The sequence below is a fragment of the Plodia interpunctella genome, chromosome 10, assembly GCF_027563975.2.
Source record: "Plodia interpunctella isolate USDA-ARS_2022_Savannah chromosome 10, ilPloInte3.2, whole genome shotgun sequence".
NCBI classification, from domain to species: domain Eukaryota; kingdom Metazoa; phylum Arthropoda; class Insecta; order Lepidoptera; family Pyralidae; genus Plodia; species Plodia interpunctella.
The window spans coordinates 3,808,016-3,823,052 of NC_071303.1; the positions used below are offsets into that span (position 1 = coordinate 3,808,016).

General features: G+C 33.1%; 1 protein-coding gene across 6 annotated transcripts in view; it reads left to right on the forward strand.

Moving 5' to 3' along the window:
- LOC128672841 (collagen alpha-1(XVIII) chain-like) overlaps window positions 1-15,037 on the forward strand; it is a 124,264-nt gene that overhangs the window by 68,102 nt on the left and 41,125 nt on the right. For all 6 annotated transcript variants that reach the window (XM_053750294.2, XM_053750291.2, XM_053750292.2 and 3 more), the window contains exons 2-3: window positions 1,252-1,334; window positions 3,463-4,010. In XM_053750294.2, the coding sequence (XP_053606269.1) occupies window positions 1,252-1,334; window positions 3,463-4,010 (631 nt within the window). The remainder of the gene's footprint in view (window positions 1-1,251; window positions 1,335-3,462; window positions 4,011-15,037) is intronic.

Here is a 15,037-nt window from a genome sequence, read left to right on the forward strand (position 1 = left end):
GGAAATTCAGCGCCTCTCTCCGGCAACCCTAGTAACATCCCAAATCCATTTTTTTCTGTTAATTCTGAAATTACGGTGGTTGTCTATCATTAAGACGCCCGCTTGTGTTCCAAAGGATCCCAGGTTCGCATCCTACTCATATCACACAGTTTGTTTACCAATCTGACTAATGTAGTTTTCTTATTCTACCAACACTTACTTACCTAGTGAAGGAAAATATTGTTTTCAGACTATTCAGTTCTGACAAAGTTAAAAATTACCAAATTAGTCACGTCCGTCAATTTTCCTTATGTTATTTCTAAACCAATTTTGGAATGTAAGATCAGATGCCCTTTTAACTTGATGCCCTTTGATTTACAAGAATATATTACTTAAAAAAAATAATTTACTATGTGCCAACAGCAATAGTCGACAATATATCACGATCGATTCATTTCGATAGGCTCTCACCGTGACCACTCCAAAACAAATTGTTTCCACAGCTCAATTTTTCATGTTTTTTCACCCTCTATAGCACCGTCAACTGCATGTGATGTAACCCTAGATAGCCTTCATGCAGTGGTGATAACGGAGAATTTTCTATTTTGTATATGTTGATGATCTGTTGATTGTACGCTGCGTGTTTATCTAACGAATATGCAACGGAGGACAGTTTGGAAGAACAAAAGAAAACTAAACAATGTATGGAGTTTTATATTGTTTTGAAAAATGTTGTGAAAACAAAAGTTTTTGAACCACCTATATCGTTAGCTCGACTATACGTACACGCCTGCATAAAAATAATTGCAGATTGTTATTTATTTTTACAAACTTTTTTTAACTTGTCTCTTAAATAAATAAATAAATATATTAGGACGAATCACACAGATTGAGCTAGCCCCAAAGTAAGTTCGAGACTTGTGTCATGAGATACTAACTCAACGATCCTATATTTTATAACAAATACATATATAGATAAACATCCAAGATCCGGGGCAATCAGAAAAAGATCATTTTCCATCATGACCCGACCGGGAATCGAACCCGGGACCTCACGGTTCAGTGGCAAGAACTTTACCACTGCGCCACCGAGATCGACTCTTAGTGTGTTGAGAGGCCATTGCTTGTGTTAAAAATGTTTTTTTTTATACTACATATTGATAACTAGTAAATGATTGTAAATAAAATTTAAATATAGTAACAAAATTATTATGTTTTAATTTATAATTTTAATAACTATTACAACATAACAAACTTGTTTATTTGTTTCAGATATGCATCTTTTCTGATTCTCCTGTTTGCGAATCTCTGTTCTGCCAACGATGGATTCACCGGCCTATCAAAATACCAATATGGTGAGTAATTAAAATAATTTCCAATATGTATACCTATAAATTAAAATTATATTTTATAAGCTTTAATTAATAAGCTTTGGTCCTGATGTCTCAAACTTTCACAAGTATGGCAGCCCTTATAGGCGAAGTCGCAAGCTTCATATTAGCGGAGACCCTATTAAATTCTTTTTAGACTTCGATTTTTATCTTATAGCTCTTTAGATATATTCTTAAACCCCGATGACAGAAGGAGGGGAGTAATAAGTTTAACATATCTGTGTATCTGTACTTCTGTTCGTGGCATCGTAGCACCCGTATATTTGAAAGATAATTTCCTCGAATGTTTTCTTAGATATTTCTAAAAACGTATGTTCAGCGGTTTGGAAGCCATCAGCTCTTTTCAATCAGACGCAACAAGTTCCAACAATTTGTGAAACCCCAACTTATTTTCTATTAATATATCATTCATCGTATTGCGGCGCACTAATGCCGGTCGAAAATGCAATTAATTAGGCTAGCTTTAGTGCTGTTGACTATATATCAGGTGACACAGCCGAGGATGCAACCAACAAACAAGAGAGAGAAACACTTACAATAAAATAAATGGACTTTCGACAGCTGGTTCGTGAGTTCCATACATTAGTTATAGTATTTTCACGATACTCGTATTTGCAATGGTAATTGAGATAAATAGGAAGAGTAAGAACCCGGCAATTACAAATGAACAAACCTACTTATTCTACACTTTACACTCTACACACTATTTACACTCATTCCACAAGGTCATCTGATGATAAAAGAGACTTAAGTAAATACTTAACGAATATTAAAATAAAACAAACCTTTGTGATACTTAATTCCGTTATTTTCCGGGAAAAATTACCAAGTTATCTTATTTGTAAAATAAGTGTACCTTTATTTTTAAAGAATTTTGTAATATCAATTTAATATTTTCCAAAAAATTTTAAAAACTAAGTATTTGAAATGTCAGTAAGGTGGACATAAAAATTGCTTTTTCGCTTTATTTATCGAAGCCGACCGATGAAACAATTTGCGTTTAATATTGTATGGTTTTGCTGTGGTTGAAAATAATAAGTACCTAGGATCAAAGATAAGGAAATAACACTTCTGTTCAGAAGGCTCATATTCATGTTTAAACCTAATCTGTTACGAATGCACACAACTGAGTATAACACTTTATATATATATATATTCCCGTTTCCATGAAGAACTTATTGATACTCATTCGAAACCGGCTGGTAAAATAATAGAAACCCCTATTTGTTTCCGAATATTCCGGATTGATTTAACAACGCTATTTACCGTTAGTATAAAGCCCGCTAATTGTCGCTCGTGTTCGTATGAAAAACTCTTTGTTGACAGCCCTGGCTGTTTGACTTTGTGCCAGGGTTGTAGGCTCGCGTAACTATTTGCGAAATTGTTGATATAACAAATACCCTTGTTAATTAGAGTGATTCTACGCATTGATGTTAAATTGCTAGAAGTGAAATCCCAACTAAATATTATTATTAGAGATGTTATCAAAAAATAAAGTTACGATAATCTCTTCAAAAGGATTAATACTAAAATGTATTAAAATGGATTAATATTATTTTGGTACATACAACTAAATTCTTTCTCACATCAATCACTTCAAAAGGACTAAGTATTGTACAAAAAAATGTATTCTATTTATTTTACCTATACGTACCACTAAACTCTCTCTCACATTGCATGTTCTTAGTGCATTCAGAGCTGTGATGCACCGAAGCCCAGGTTCGCGTAACAACCACGAAATTTTGATGATTTGACATTTCTTTTCAGCCCCTTTTCAAAGTATAGACTTTTGAAAGTATAGACTTTCACAACCGGTTGCGGAGGGGCGAAACCAAGCAATATTAGTTAGATGTCATCAGGAATTATCTGCAGCTAATAGTCTGACAACTAATGAGGCTGACCGTGCCAAGTAGAGTACAAAAGATAGAAAAGAAGACCAGGGGCTGAAAAAAAATGCGCAGATGAGTTTCAATGATTGAAACTATATTCGAATGAAAACAAATCAGTTTTTATTTCAAAACCTTGAATTTGAAACCTTGAAGAAAAGAGTGAATAAATTGTGCGTGCACTTTAATCGTTATTTTCTTTACAGATATCCTGGAATACGATCTGCTGCACGCGATTGCAGTGCCGTTCAGGAATCCAAAAACGCAGTACTTCGACGAAGGTCTCGACGGGTTCCCAGCATACGGCCTGAAGCCTGGTTCCGACATAAAGTCTCCGTACCGACTGTTCATACCAGAAAAACTTTACCCAGAGTTCTCTATAACCGCCACAGTACGCCCTGCAAATAAAGATGGCGGCTTTCTTTTCTCAGTCGTCAACCCTTTAGAAACTGTTGTCCAATTAGGCGTCAAATTAATCCCATCTGGTCCAGGGTTGACGAATATATCACTGTTATACACAGATGCAAATATTTATGCATTATCTCAGACAATAGCATCGTTTGTAGTACCATCTTTTCCGAAAAAATGGACACGCTTCAGTCTGCGGGTAACTGTTGAAAACGTTACTCTGTACCTGAATTGTCACGAGTTTAATACCGTGACTGTAAAGAGAGAACCATTGGAATTGGTTTTCGATTCCGCTTCGACGTTGTATGTGGGCCAGGCTGGGCCATTGATCGGCGGGGCTTTTCACGTGAGTATTTATATTTTTTTATATATCGTAAAAAATATGAGCCTAGATAAAATTTCGTTTAAATGTTTCGCAATAACTTTTACAAGCTTTATGCAGTATAAAGCGTACTTTTGAAATTTTAATGATAATTTTAGTTGTTATATATTATGATAGTTAATTCTTACTGGCAAGTAAATGAAATCTATTTAAGTGAGTTTACATTAAATATTAGTTACTTATATAATAAGTTATTTTCCTTCAGTGTATATTTCCAGTAAACATGTATTATATTGACTGCCGTTTTGCCGATCGTTTTAATAGACATAATGCCACGCCCAGCAATGAATAACGTTATGATTAAATAGATAACTCAGTGATATTGCCTTTATAAAAAAATATACATTAGTCATATTTCAATACACCATTCAGTTAGAAATAATCAAATGGGTAGGTTTTGACATTCCAATCAAACCCATGTTACATACAAAATGTAGGGTTACATTCGCGGACTTGAAAATCATTACTGTAAAATTATATACAGCTGAAATATTATAAGTACTAGCTTTAATTTTATAACTTTTTAGTATCCAGATAAAATCCAGTTTCAGATAGAAGAATTTCAGGAAATCATCTGTCAATGCTTCCTTACAAGGAGTCACACTCTATATGAACCAAATTTTTGTTTTCTACATTTCACAGTTCCGATTATGTGTTATTATCCTATCATTCAGCGTCCAATTCTATAAGTTTACTTCTTATCGAGTGTGTTATTAATAGACACATTCGATTTATACGACTTTTACGTATGCCGCCATATAGTGTCTGTAGACAAGCGGCAACTAGTGAACCAACCTCATTACAAAGCCGTTGTCCAGTAGTAAAGATCGCCCGCCTGTGTTCGAAAGGTCCTAGCTTCTAATCCTACTCGTGCTACATGAGTTTATATACCAATCTGACTCAATCAATTTGACGATCTCGGTAGCGCAATGGTAAGGTTCTTACCACTGAACCGAGAGGTCCCGGGTTCGATCACCGGTCGATCCATGACCCCATGATGGAAAATGATCTTTTTCTGATTGGCCCGGGTCTTGAATATCTATCTATATATGTATTTTGTTATAAAATATAGTATCGTTGTATAGTTAGTATCCCATAACACAAGTCTCAAACTTACTTTGGGGCTAGCTCAATCTGTGTGAATTGTCCTAATATATTATATTATTATTATTAATATTAATATATTATATATTATATTATACAGTAGTTTTCAGACAACCACTTGCTTCCGGTGTATGGAATTACTTGCTACTAGACGGGGCAGGTACTCATAAAAGTCATGTCAGATGCCTTTAGGCGACTTAAATCTGATACCAGTGTTGAAAATTAACATATTCGAAAAAATAAAGACTTCATTACAGTCACGAGTAGGATTCGAACCTAGCACCACAACCACTAGACCACAGCCATTTGAACGAGTTAAAGGAAGTACTTTAAATTATCTATAATTTTCTCTCTAAACGCGACTCTATCAAGACTAAAGTAACAAACTTTTCTATTAACTTAAAGTTACAACTTAGAAGTATCGTTTCCGGTTTCGCAAACAACTAACTTATTAAAGAAATTGTGTAACGACTACAGAAAAAAAACCTTTGTTCACATTTTATGCTAATTGGGTTTATTCAACTATAAAGAATGGAAAGTAACGTTTCTCCGAAATATATTTCTTTTTATTATGTTGTTGTATTCTGTAGACAAATTAATTTCGTTTTTTGAGACGATTTTCCAAGAATCTTAATAGATAATATGATTTCTAGTCAAATTTGGCAAAGGATTTCTTTAACAATAGATTAAAAGTGTTTATTAATACGAATAACGTTAAGGCCTATTATCATTTAAGGTTGTAATTTCTATTTAAAAGTATTTAAAAGCTATAAATTGTATTTTTTTTAATTACATTAAGTTTCAGCAACAGAACTAGTTATACAAATATAAAATACAGTGATTATAATTTAATTTCCATGGATAGATAAATATAGATCTCACAAAGGTCTACTGGAAGAGATTTCATTTGAAATAAGTAACACCTTACTATTCATTATTATCATGTAATCTATATTATAACTTTCTTGTCTACATCATCATCAGCCTATCCTTGTCCCACTTTATATGGGGTCGGTACAGTATGTCAGTATCCTAAACTTCCTATCTAATGTTAACCGATCTGTCATTTCTGATTTAGCCATATCCTGCCTAACGCACTCAATCAAACTCTTCTTCGACCTGCCCATACCTTATTTTCCCATTGTGTAAGTGTAATAGGGAAATGACAGTTTATCAGTTTTTTCAAACATGCCCCATATAAATAATACATACCTATATAGGGACAAATCACACAGATTGAGTTAGCCCCAAAGTGAGTTCGGTACTTGTATTATGGGATACTAACTCAACGATGCTATATTCTATAACATATACATATATAGATGTTTATCTATATATACATAAGGTATGTGACTGGTAAGTTACGAGTGTTTTCAGACTCAAATTAATGTTAAATTCCAGAATATAACAGCAAAATTAAGCTTAGATAACACAAGCATCTATCATGGCCTATCACAATATCTTCCATTCCGCTGAAAGGGCTGGGCCATACATCCCGTTTTATCGCGTGCCTTTGTAAACAAAGCGGCTTTACTAGAGACAGATAAACAAAATTCTGTCGCTAAGGTTCGAGTTAACATCGACCGGACACACGGCTATTTTCGACAGGCAACATTGACAATTATATTACCAATTTATTTATTAATATATTTATTAATGTGACTATGATTCGGGACACACGGTTACTGAGTTTCATCAACGTTGGAAAGTAACCGTTTTTTTTTATCAAATACTCCATGAACTACTAATGGATGACTAATGTGTTGGACACTTTCTAAGAAAGCAATGGAAAGAAAATTCGGGAATAAAGCGGTTTTTTCATCTCATTGTTTAAATTTTGTTTAAAAGCATGTGTGTCATACATTTATAAAATCGATTGACATTTTTAGTTACAGCTCAAGTCAAAATTTTGCGTACCACTAGTTTTGCCCTAAATTTTCGTTTTAATATCACAAAATATATACCTATGTTATAAATTCAAATTTAGCAAAAGGCGCCCTCTAATAAAACAATTATGAGAGACTAAACAAAAGTTTGAAACTACTTTTAATAGTCCCCTGAAGGGTCCAAATAGCCATAAATAATGTAAAGCTGATAAATTAAACATAGGGAACATTAAAATTCCAACAATTTCGTGGATTAGACAAAGGAAAGGGCGGTGAGGCCTGCTTAGAAACGTATTGTGTCGAAATACCAGTTGTGTTATGTTCCTGAATATTTTAGCTCCCTTTTACGTTTAGAGGATTATTTTCAATGCGAATTCCATGTTACAGTCCAAGTGCAGCAGTGTTAGCAGAGTGATATAAAACTTTACCCGGCTTCAGGAATTTCGGGTACACACTATTGTAGCGGGTTACGAATCTGATTGACGTATGTACATGGTTAGATTGGTGATGAATTGAGATAACATTGTCTAACAGATTCTGTGTCATTGATATCGTATTAGCTAGGTATATGTGCGTTTAGTTTTGGCTAACATTAATATTAATCTAAAATAAATATTTTTATTTCTAATATCGATTTTTTACAATTCTTTGTTTATAAATAGATCATTTCATTTAATCACCTCTTTAAGTTTTTTCTCTCCCATAAAAATTAAAGAAAGACTGACTATGCTGTATATGGTCTTTTCGCAGAATAAATAACATTCTGCCACACAATGACGAATGTCCGAAAATGACGTTTTGCGTAAGTAACCAAATGTCTCACGATGACATTTTGCGAAAGTGACATTTTGCAAAATGTCACTTTTGAGGCCAAAATAAATTAAGCTATGCATCTATCCTACCTCAGCAAATCTATTAAACATGAAGTGCAAACTAAACGCAGCTCCGAATGCATCTAATTAACTGGAGTTTGTTAGTTGTCTAGCGTCTTCGTTAACTACCTACAATTCGCAAGCAATATTACGTTCTTGCTAGTTTATTGACTAGGGTGTTAAGAATAAATAGGTTTTAGTAAATGTATCCATTCAAACTTGTAGATATCTACTAAGTTTTATCAAAATCCACCAAAATAGCTGTACAGATTACAGTAGATCATTTGGATGTATTGGCTAGTTTGGACATATTTCGAAATTTCAAATGTGTATAAAATTACGATTGCACTCTAAAAACAACATTCTTGTTCTGCAATGCCCTTTCCCATATCAATTTGCAACGGTTCTCTAAATAATTTTACAGTTTGTTTTGCTTTGCAACTGTGCTCTTACTAGTCACCGCCAGTGTCACTCCATCACAAAAAAACTTAAAAATATCACTTTTGCATTATGCATTACATATCTTGGTCGAAAACAAAACTCTTCTAACTAAATGAAAACTATTTCAAAATAAATAAATATGTGCTGAATATCTTTAAAGAACAAGATTGACGCTTGAACAAAAACTCTCGAGGCAAATTAATTCATTCTGAAAGTAGCTACTAAATGGAAACAAGAAATGCACCTAACTTTCCAAGTTTCGCTCGTTAGTGCTATCCGCAGCTTATCCAGCAGTTTGTATCGTGTTGTTTAACCATAACAAAGAATAAGTTTGTCTGATAAATTATTTATATTCTAAACGAAATGCATCAGAGCCACGTTTACACTTCTGCTTATAATATTAAGGATATTAACAACACTATAACGATTTGCTTTAAAAAAAGGAAAGAATATTAATTTATTCTTCATTTCGTTTTTATTTTTTGAGGCAAATTATTTTCTTTTTAACCCCCGACGCAAAAAGAGGGGTGTTATAAGTTTAACGTGTGTATCTGTCTGTGGCATCGTAGCTCCCAAACGGATAAACCGATTTTCGTTTAGTTTATTTTTTGTGTCACAGATAATTTATCCCGAGTGTTCTTAGCCATGTTTCATGAAAATCGGTTCTGCCGTTCAAAGGTTGCAGCGAAATGAATATTGAAAGTCGGAGGTTTTTTAATTTGTCTCACACTTTATTATACTTGAATTTTAAAAATCCGGGCTTCTCTTCATATTTTTGCCTGTTTTTCTCTGTGTGTTTGAAAGAAAATAAAAAACTAGTGAATCGGCTTTTATGCGCTTTTAGCCTATGAGAGGAATGGATTTTGAGGAAGTTCTTTGTGTATTGACGTGATTATACGTGGATGAAACTGCGGGTAGGTAAATAATGTGACGCCATATTTAGCGAACATTCACGTAAAATACATCGTAAAGGGAGTAGTAGTACAACTAACAGGTATCAAACACTTCATCGAATGCGATAGTTTATGAGTAAGAAAGTACTAAAATACGACCTTTATTTTTAGGATTTAGACGTAGCCTTAGCTAACTATAGAAGAATTATTATATGATTAGATATTCGGTTATACCTGGTTTAGCTGCTGCGATCATCAGTTGAGTTAAAGTTCTGGCAAGATTCCAATATATATTATGCATGAAGTTTTCAAGTTTGTATCAAATCGTTTTAGCATTTGTTAACTTTGCTTGTTTCTTCGTGTAAATATTTCAATCTGTATGAAATAAAATCTTTGCCCAGTGTAGTGGAATAGGTTAAAAAATAATAATTACGTGAAATACATTTATTATGATAATTATATGATACATTAAATTAAAATTAAAAAAACTAAACAAAATTTCATATCAAACGTACCTAAAAATCAATTGATGACTTAATATTAAAATATTGAAAAATTGTTGTTATCGCACATCAAGAGTGTGCCCCGCGGCAACGTGCCCAAATGGCTGGCAGCATTGCCAATTTGTTTTGTAATTCTGATTCTCTGGCTAAAGAATCTTCCAGCTGCAAAACTATAAATTACACCAGTTTTGACTTTCTTCTGTCTACAGAGCGTATATGTATTTAAACATATATATATATATATATATATATATATATATATATATATAATTTTGCAGAATTTCAAATTGCTACCAATACTGGTAGCAATTTGAAATTCTGCCAAAATAGACAACGGTTTTAGAGAATTGTCAGGTATATGAATTTTCCTACTACGTACACTCGGGAAATGCTATCTACTCTTAGGCTCATCCAGGTACCCCCTAAATTTTATATATGACCTCTGCAAAATTCAGGATCTATGAAGTATTTTAAGAGTTTTTTTCAGACGTCGATACTTAGCAACTACATAATATTGCAACAAAATAAGGAATGGAGAGACAGAAAGAGGAGAAATAGATAAACATTTTTGTGTAATTTTCTCCACTGTACTTTTTGATATCTAAAAAAGCCAATTCTTTAAGTAATTTATTTATGTTGCGTTTCAGATTTAGGAAAGTCACTGAATAGGTTATTTTTGAAAGGTTTTGTACGACGATAAACATCAGTAATTTAATTGATCATGTGCATGTTAGTAACTGATCCGTTTTGCAGCATTTTTTCATTGAACTTTTGGTGGATTATTCAAATATTTTGTGAAACTTTTGTCATTTAGCACTGCCATACCAAAAATAAACTAGTATTTTAAAAACTGTCGTTGAAAATTTTTACTTTATCATTCTATTTTTTTAAAGCTGTCCCGAACTATGTCAATATTAAAATTGCTTTTTACTACAGCGCCACAAAGGAATAATTTTCATTGAAATTTAATAGTTCTTTATCTAACATAAAATTCAAATCTAACTATTTTCAATGTATTTATTTGCCTACATTACTTTTAAGATAGATTTTGAACTTAAACGTGCCCAAAAAATAAATTAAGTTTTAATTTATTATTAATTATTCATTTTGTCAGCGGCACGCCAGAAATCAATGCCAAATTTGAAGTTGCAGCTCACTCTTACAAAATTTTATTACAATAATAAGGACACATCTTTATCACTTCGCTTAGTTACAGATAGGTCGTGATTTTCATAATGTCACCCAAACATAATTATGTTGCCAACATACTCATATTAAAACACACATCTGAATTACAAATTCGTAACGCTTCAATGTAAAGAAACACTCAGACACACTTCAGAGTAAAAACAATTTATCTGCAGCTGGTTTACTATCAGATAGTCGATCTTCAACCTTATCCTAAAGGGATATATGGGTTATATTTAAGATAACAATTATAACTGACGGTTAGTTTATGCTGGTTCCCTAGTGCAAGGCTTGTTGACAAGAGATGGGGTTAAAAACTCTGTGACATGGAGGGATGAGTGAGACGATTATCATTTTCAATTGAATTCTTGAACATAAGTAAATATTATTGTCATAAAAATGTAAACAAAATTACATACAACATATAGTTCAAGTACTTATTCACTATGTACTTGTACTTGAATTATTTCCGAATTTTAAATGGAGATGAAAACCTTAAATGTAAAAAAGGAAACCTAAAAAAATTTTTTTAAAAGAAAAATATTTTAACCTAAAAGAAATGATTCCTATTTTAAATGAAAAAGTGCAAAAAATCTCCCGTCGATGTCAATTAATTCAAACAAGTACAAAATATGTGAGCCTTTCTTCCGCATTTAAAAATAATACATATTTTTCCGGGGCGCGTCTGTAATATTGTCTGAATAGCGTGTTGCCTCCTTACTTCAGTAATAAAGAATGTTAAACGGCTTTTATTTCAGACATTTTGCTTGTAATCCGCCATTTGCTTCCTTCTGTCTATTCATGTCCTGAATACAAAAATATACTCGAAATTCAAAATTTTTATTAAAAATTTCGTTAATATGATCTCCTTGTTAGTGCGATTCTTGTTTATGTTTACATCTAAGTGGTAGTCATTATTTCACAAAAAATCTACAGTTATAAAAATGAGATGAGGCTTTGTTGAAATGTTCAACTTTCTTGCTATTATTATTCTGATTATTAAGGATAAGTCCTCTAATCAAAAGTCTTAGCAAGGAAATATTTACATTCAATTATACAAAAAAACATATTGTGGATTCGAGGTGAACACAAAAACATCAACAATAGGGACACAGATATATAAAAGATTAAAAATTCTAGTATCAAAGGGCAAAATCCTCTTTTTGATTTGGTGAGCCAGCGAAGTAATTATAGACAACGAAAATGTAGGATACCGGATCCTGGGGTCCGACGCTCAACGGCTGTTGAAGAAATCAGAAAAATGCTCAGAAGAGAGTGACCTTAGCGATTAATGATTCTGGTGAAGTTGAAAAATTTTTCAATATCATATTCGGAATTCATGGCAAAATGGCCGTGGCAAACTGACATAACCCCAAAAATAATTTCAGTCTTTAATTTTATAAAATATATTTTATTTTATGCTTTCTCCACGCTGACAACTTTATTTCTTCCAGTCCATAAAACTGCATAACTGCCTGATGCACTTTCGGCCAGCTTTAAGCTTAGGATAATCCCACTGCAGATTTAGTCATGTCCTTTTTGGCGCTGGCACCTGACTTTTCTAACTCGAGTACTATCTGAAATATTTGTTTCTTTTGAAATTCGAAGATGTTTTTTCCTAATGTTTAGTACATACTTGACTTGATTAAACAAAAAAAACTATTTGATATTTAAACACACTTTATTCACAGTCACATATTCGGGTTTTGCAAATATTTATACTGAAAATGTGTAAACAATCATTCATCATGTATACATCAACATTCTCGAAAAGAAAGAAAAAAATATTTGTATAATTAACAAATATTTTTTACAAAAAAAATATGCAGCATGATAAAAAATAAAAACAAGTTCACTTTGAGATTTTGAGAGAGTCGGTAGGTACAGGACCTACCGACTTCGACATTACCTTCACAATTTAATGGAATAATATTATGAAAATGACATGAAAATGACGTGAAGCGTAATCAGTTCTCTGAATTCTGTTCTGACGTAATTTTCCGTGCGGCGCTACAGAAATATACTTACCTATTTTTTCTATGATTGTATCTCTCTCTCACCATCTGTCATGGATTTAAGCTGTCGTTGTGCTGTGCTGTTTTATCCTGTTTATATTTTGTCGTGAATTGAGTTTTCTACATCTCAGTCAAGATGGATCGGTGGCGCGGCGCGGACGTATAACTACGTATACGTACATACTATACGCACGGTCATCTTGACACGTCGGGTGTCCATTGTGTCACGCTGTCGCACGCAGTGACGTGACGTTACCGCTAATGGGATCTGACGTGAGCTGCACGTTTATCGACCACGTGGTTACACTGATGACGTTAACTAACCGACGACGTTATGTCACAAGCGAATTCGAATTTTGAATATTATGCTGATATGACGGAAAATGTGTTAAATTGGTTCAATTTTCGTGGCAATTCCATAATTTGGGTTTTGTCATAGGAATTTATTATTGTGAAGTTTATTTTGTAAAAATATATTCTATTAGAAATAATATTAATTTAATTTCTTTTATTTTAACAAATCAAATTTCTTTTATTTTTATTTATACGTACCAATGTGATGCTTATTTTTTATCGAATTTAACCATTCACATTTTTCTTGACGATATTATTTTCAAAATTACATAATATCCAATACATAACTACAATTAATATAATCTCCATTTATTCATTTTCAAGTACACGTAATATGATAAATATACCTATTATTTATACCTTTCAGACGCCAAAATTCTGTATCAAGAATTCAAGACACTTCATTCCTCAAAGGTCAAGCCAATATTACTTACTGAATTAATTGGCCACGATGTAGACGTAGAATAAAACGTATAAAATAATAAAATATAAATAATAAAATTAGCCTCATTGTAACGAAATTAGATAAAAAATCGCATCAAACTAAATTTTAATCAAATTGTCCATCACATCTGCCTGCTAAGCCTAGTTTATTTTCCTCAAATGAAGGCAAAAAAACCTCTTGCCGGGGAATTTTCTTCACAAACAATGTTTTGTGAAGTCGGAATTACGTCTATCCGACTGCGCGGATAAGGAGGTCACACAATCACAGACTGAATGGCGCCGGCATATTGACTGTTGCGTACCAAGCGCACTCGAAACATACTCGAATGTACATTAAAAGTTTTGAATTTACTTAGCTATTCAGATAGTAGGTACAACAATATATACATATTCGTTTTTTTTAACTTAACATATTCCAACAGCACATAATTTTGTTAGTCGTGTACTTTGGCAAAAACACAAGCGGTCGTGGTGCAGGGGTTACGACGCCCGCCTGTGATTGATTGAATTTTCGAACGTTTAAGTTTATTCTTTACGCTTACGACGGGCTTTGTGGCGTCACACTCTCGGAGCTGTGACGCCGCGAAGCGCGGGTCTACCTGTATCGCAGAGAACCTGTGAGAAATAAATTATGTACTATTTATACCCGACGTATGCCCATTTCTGTGCAGTACTAAAAAAAATTTGCAAATTTCATATACGAGGCGCTCGGTTTTGCTCAACCAGCAGAGGCCTAAATATTCAATGTAAAAACGTCTTTATTGACTTTATCTCACTGACTTTCTGTATAAAAATATAAAAACTAAGTTTGCAAAGTTTGAAACGAAACCGCTGTACCAATTACCAGTAAAGTCCATTAGTAGCGTCGACTTTTCGCTAGACGCAGTTCAAAAAGAGTGTTTGAAATACATATTTTGCAGGCATTCTATAAACGTAAGAAATTCATATGCATACATCCATACTAATATTATAAATGCGATAATTTGGATAAATTTTTAAGAATTTACATGACTTTTCAAAACACATTTTCTTGATAAATCGCTACGCTTTTCTTTCTTTTTCAACTGATGGCTTATTATTGTGTTTATATTACAAGCGCCAGAGGGCAATAGTCCTTATATCAAATAATTATTTTCATCAATAACATAAACTATGCGGGGTCAATTCCCGCTCAATTCCAGATTTTTTTTCATCTCATCATTATTTATATATAAAAGTGACCTGACGTTTTGGAATTTTGCGCGCCTTTATCTCTGTACATTCCGACCAGACTCCGACTCTTACCCGATCA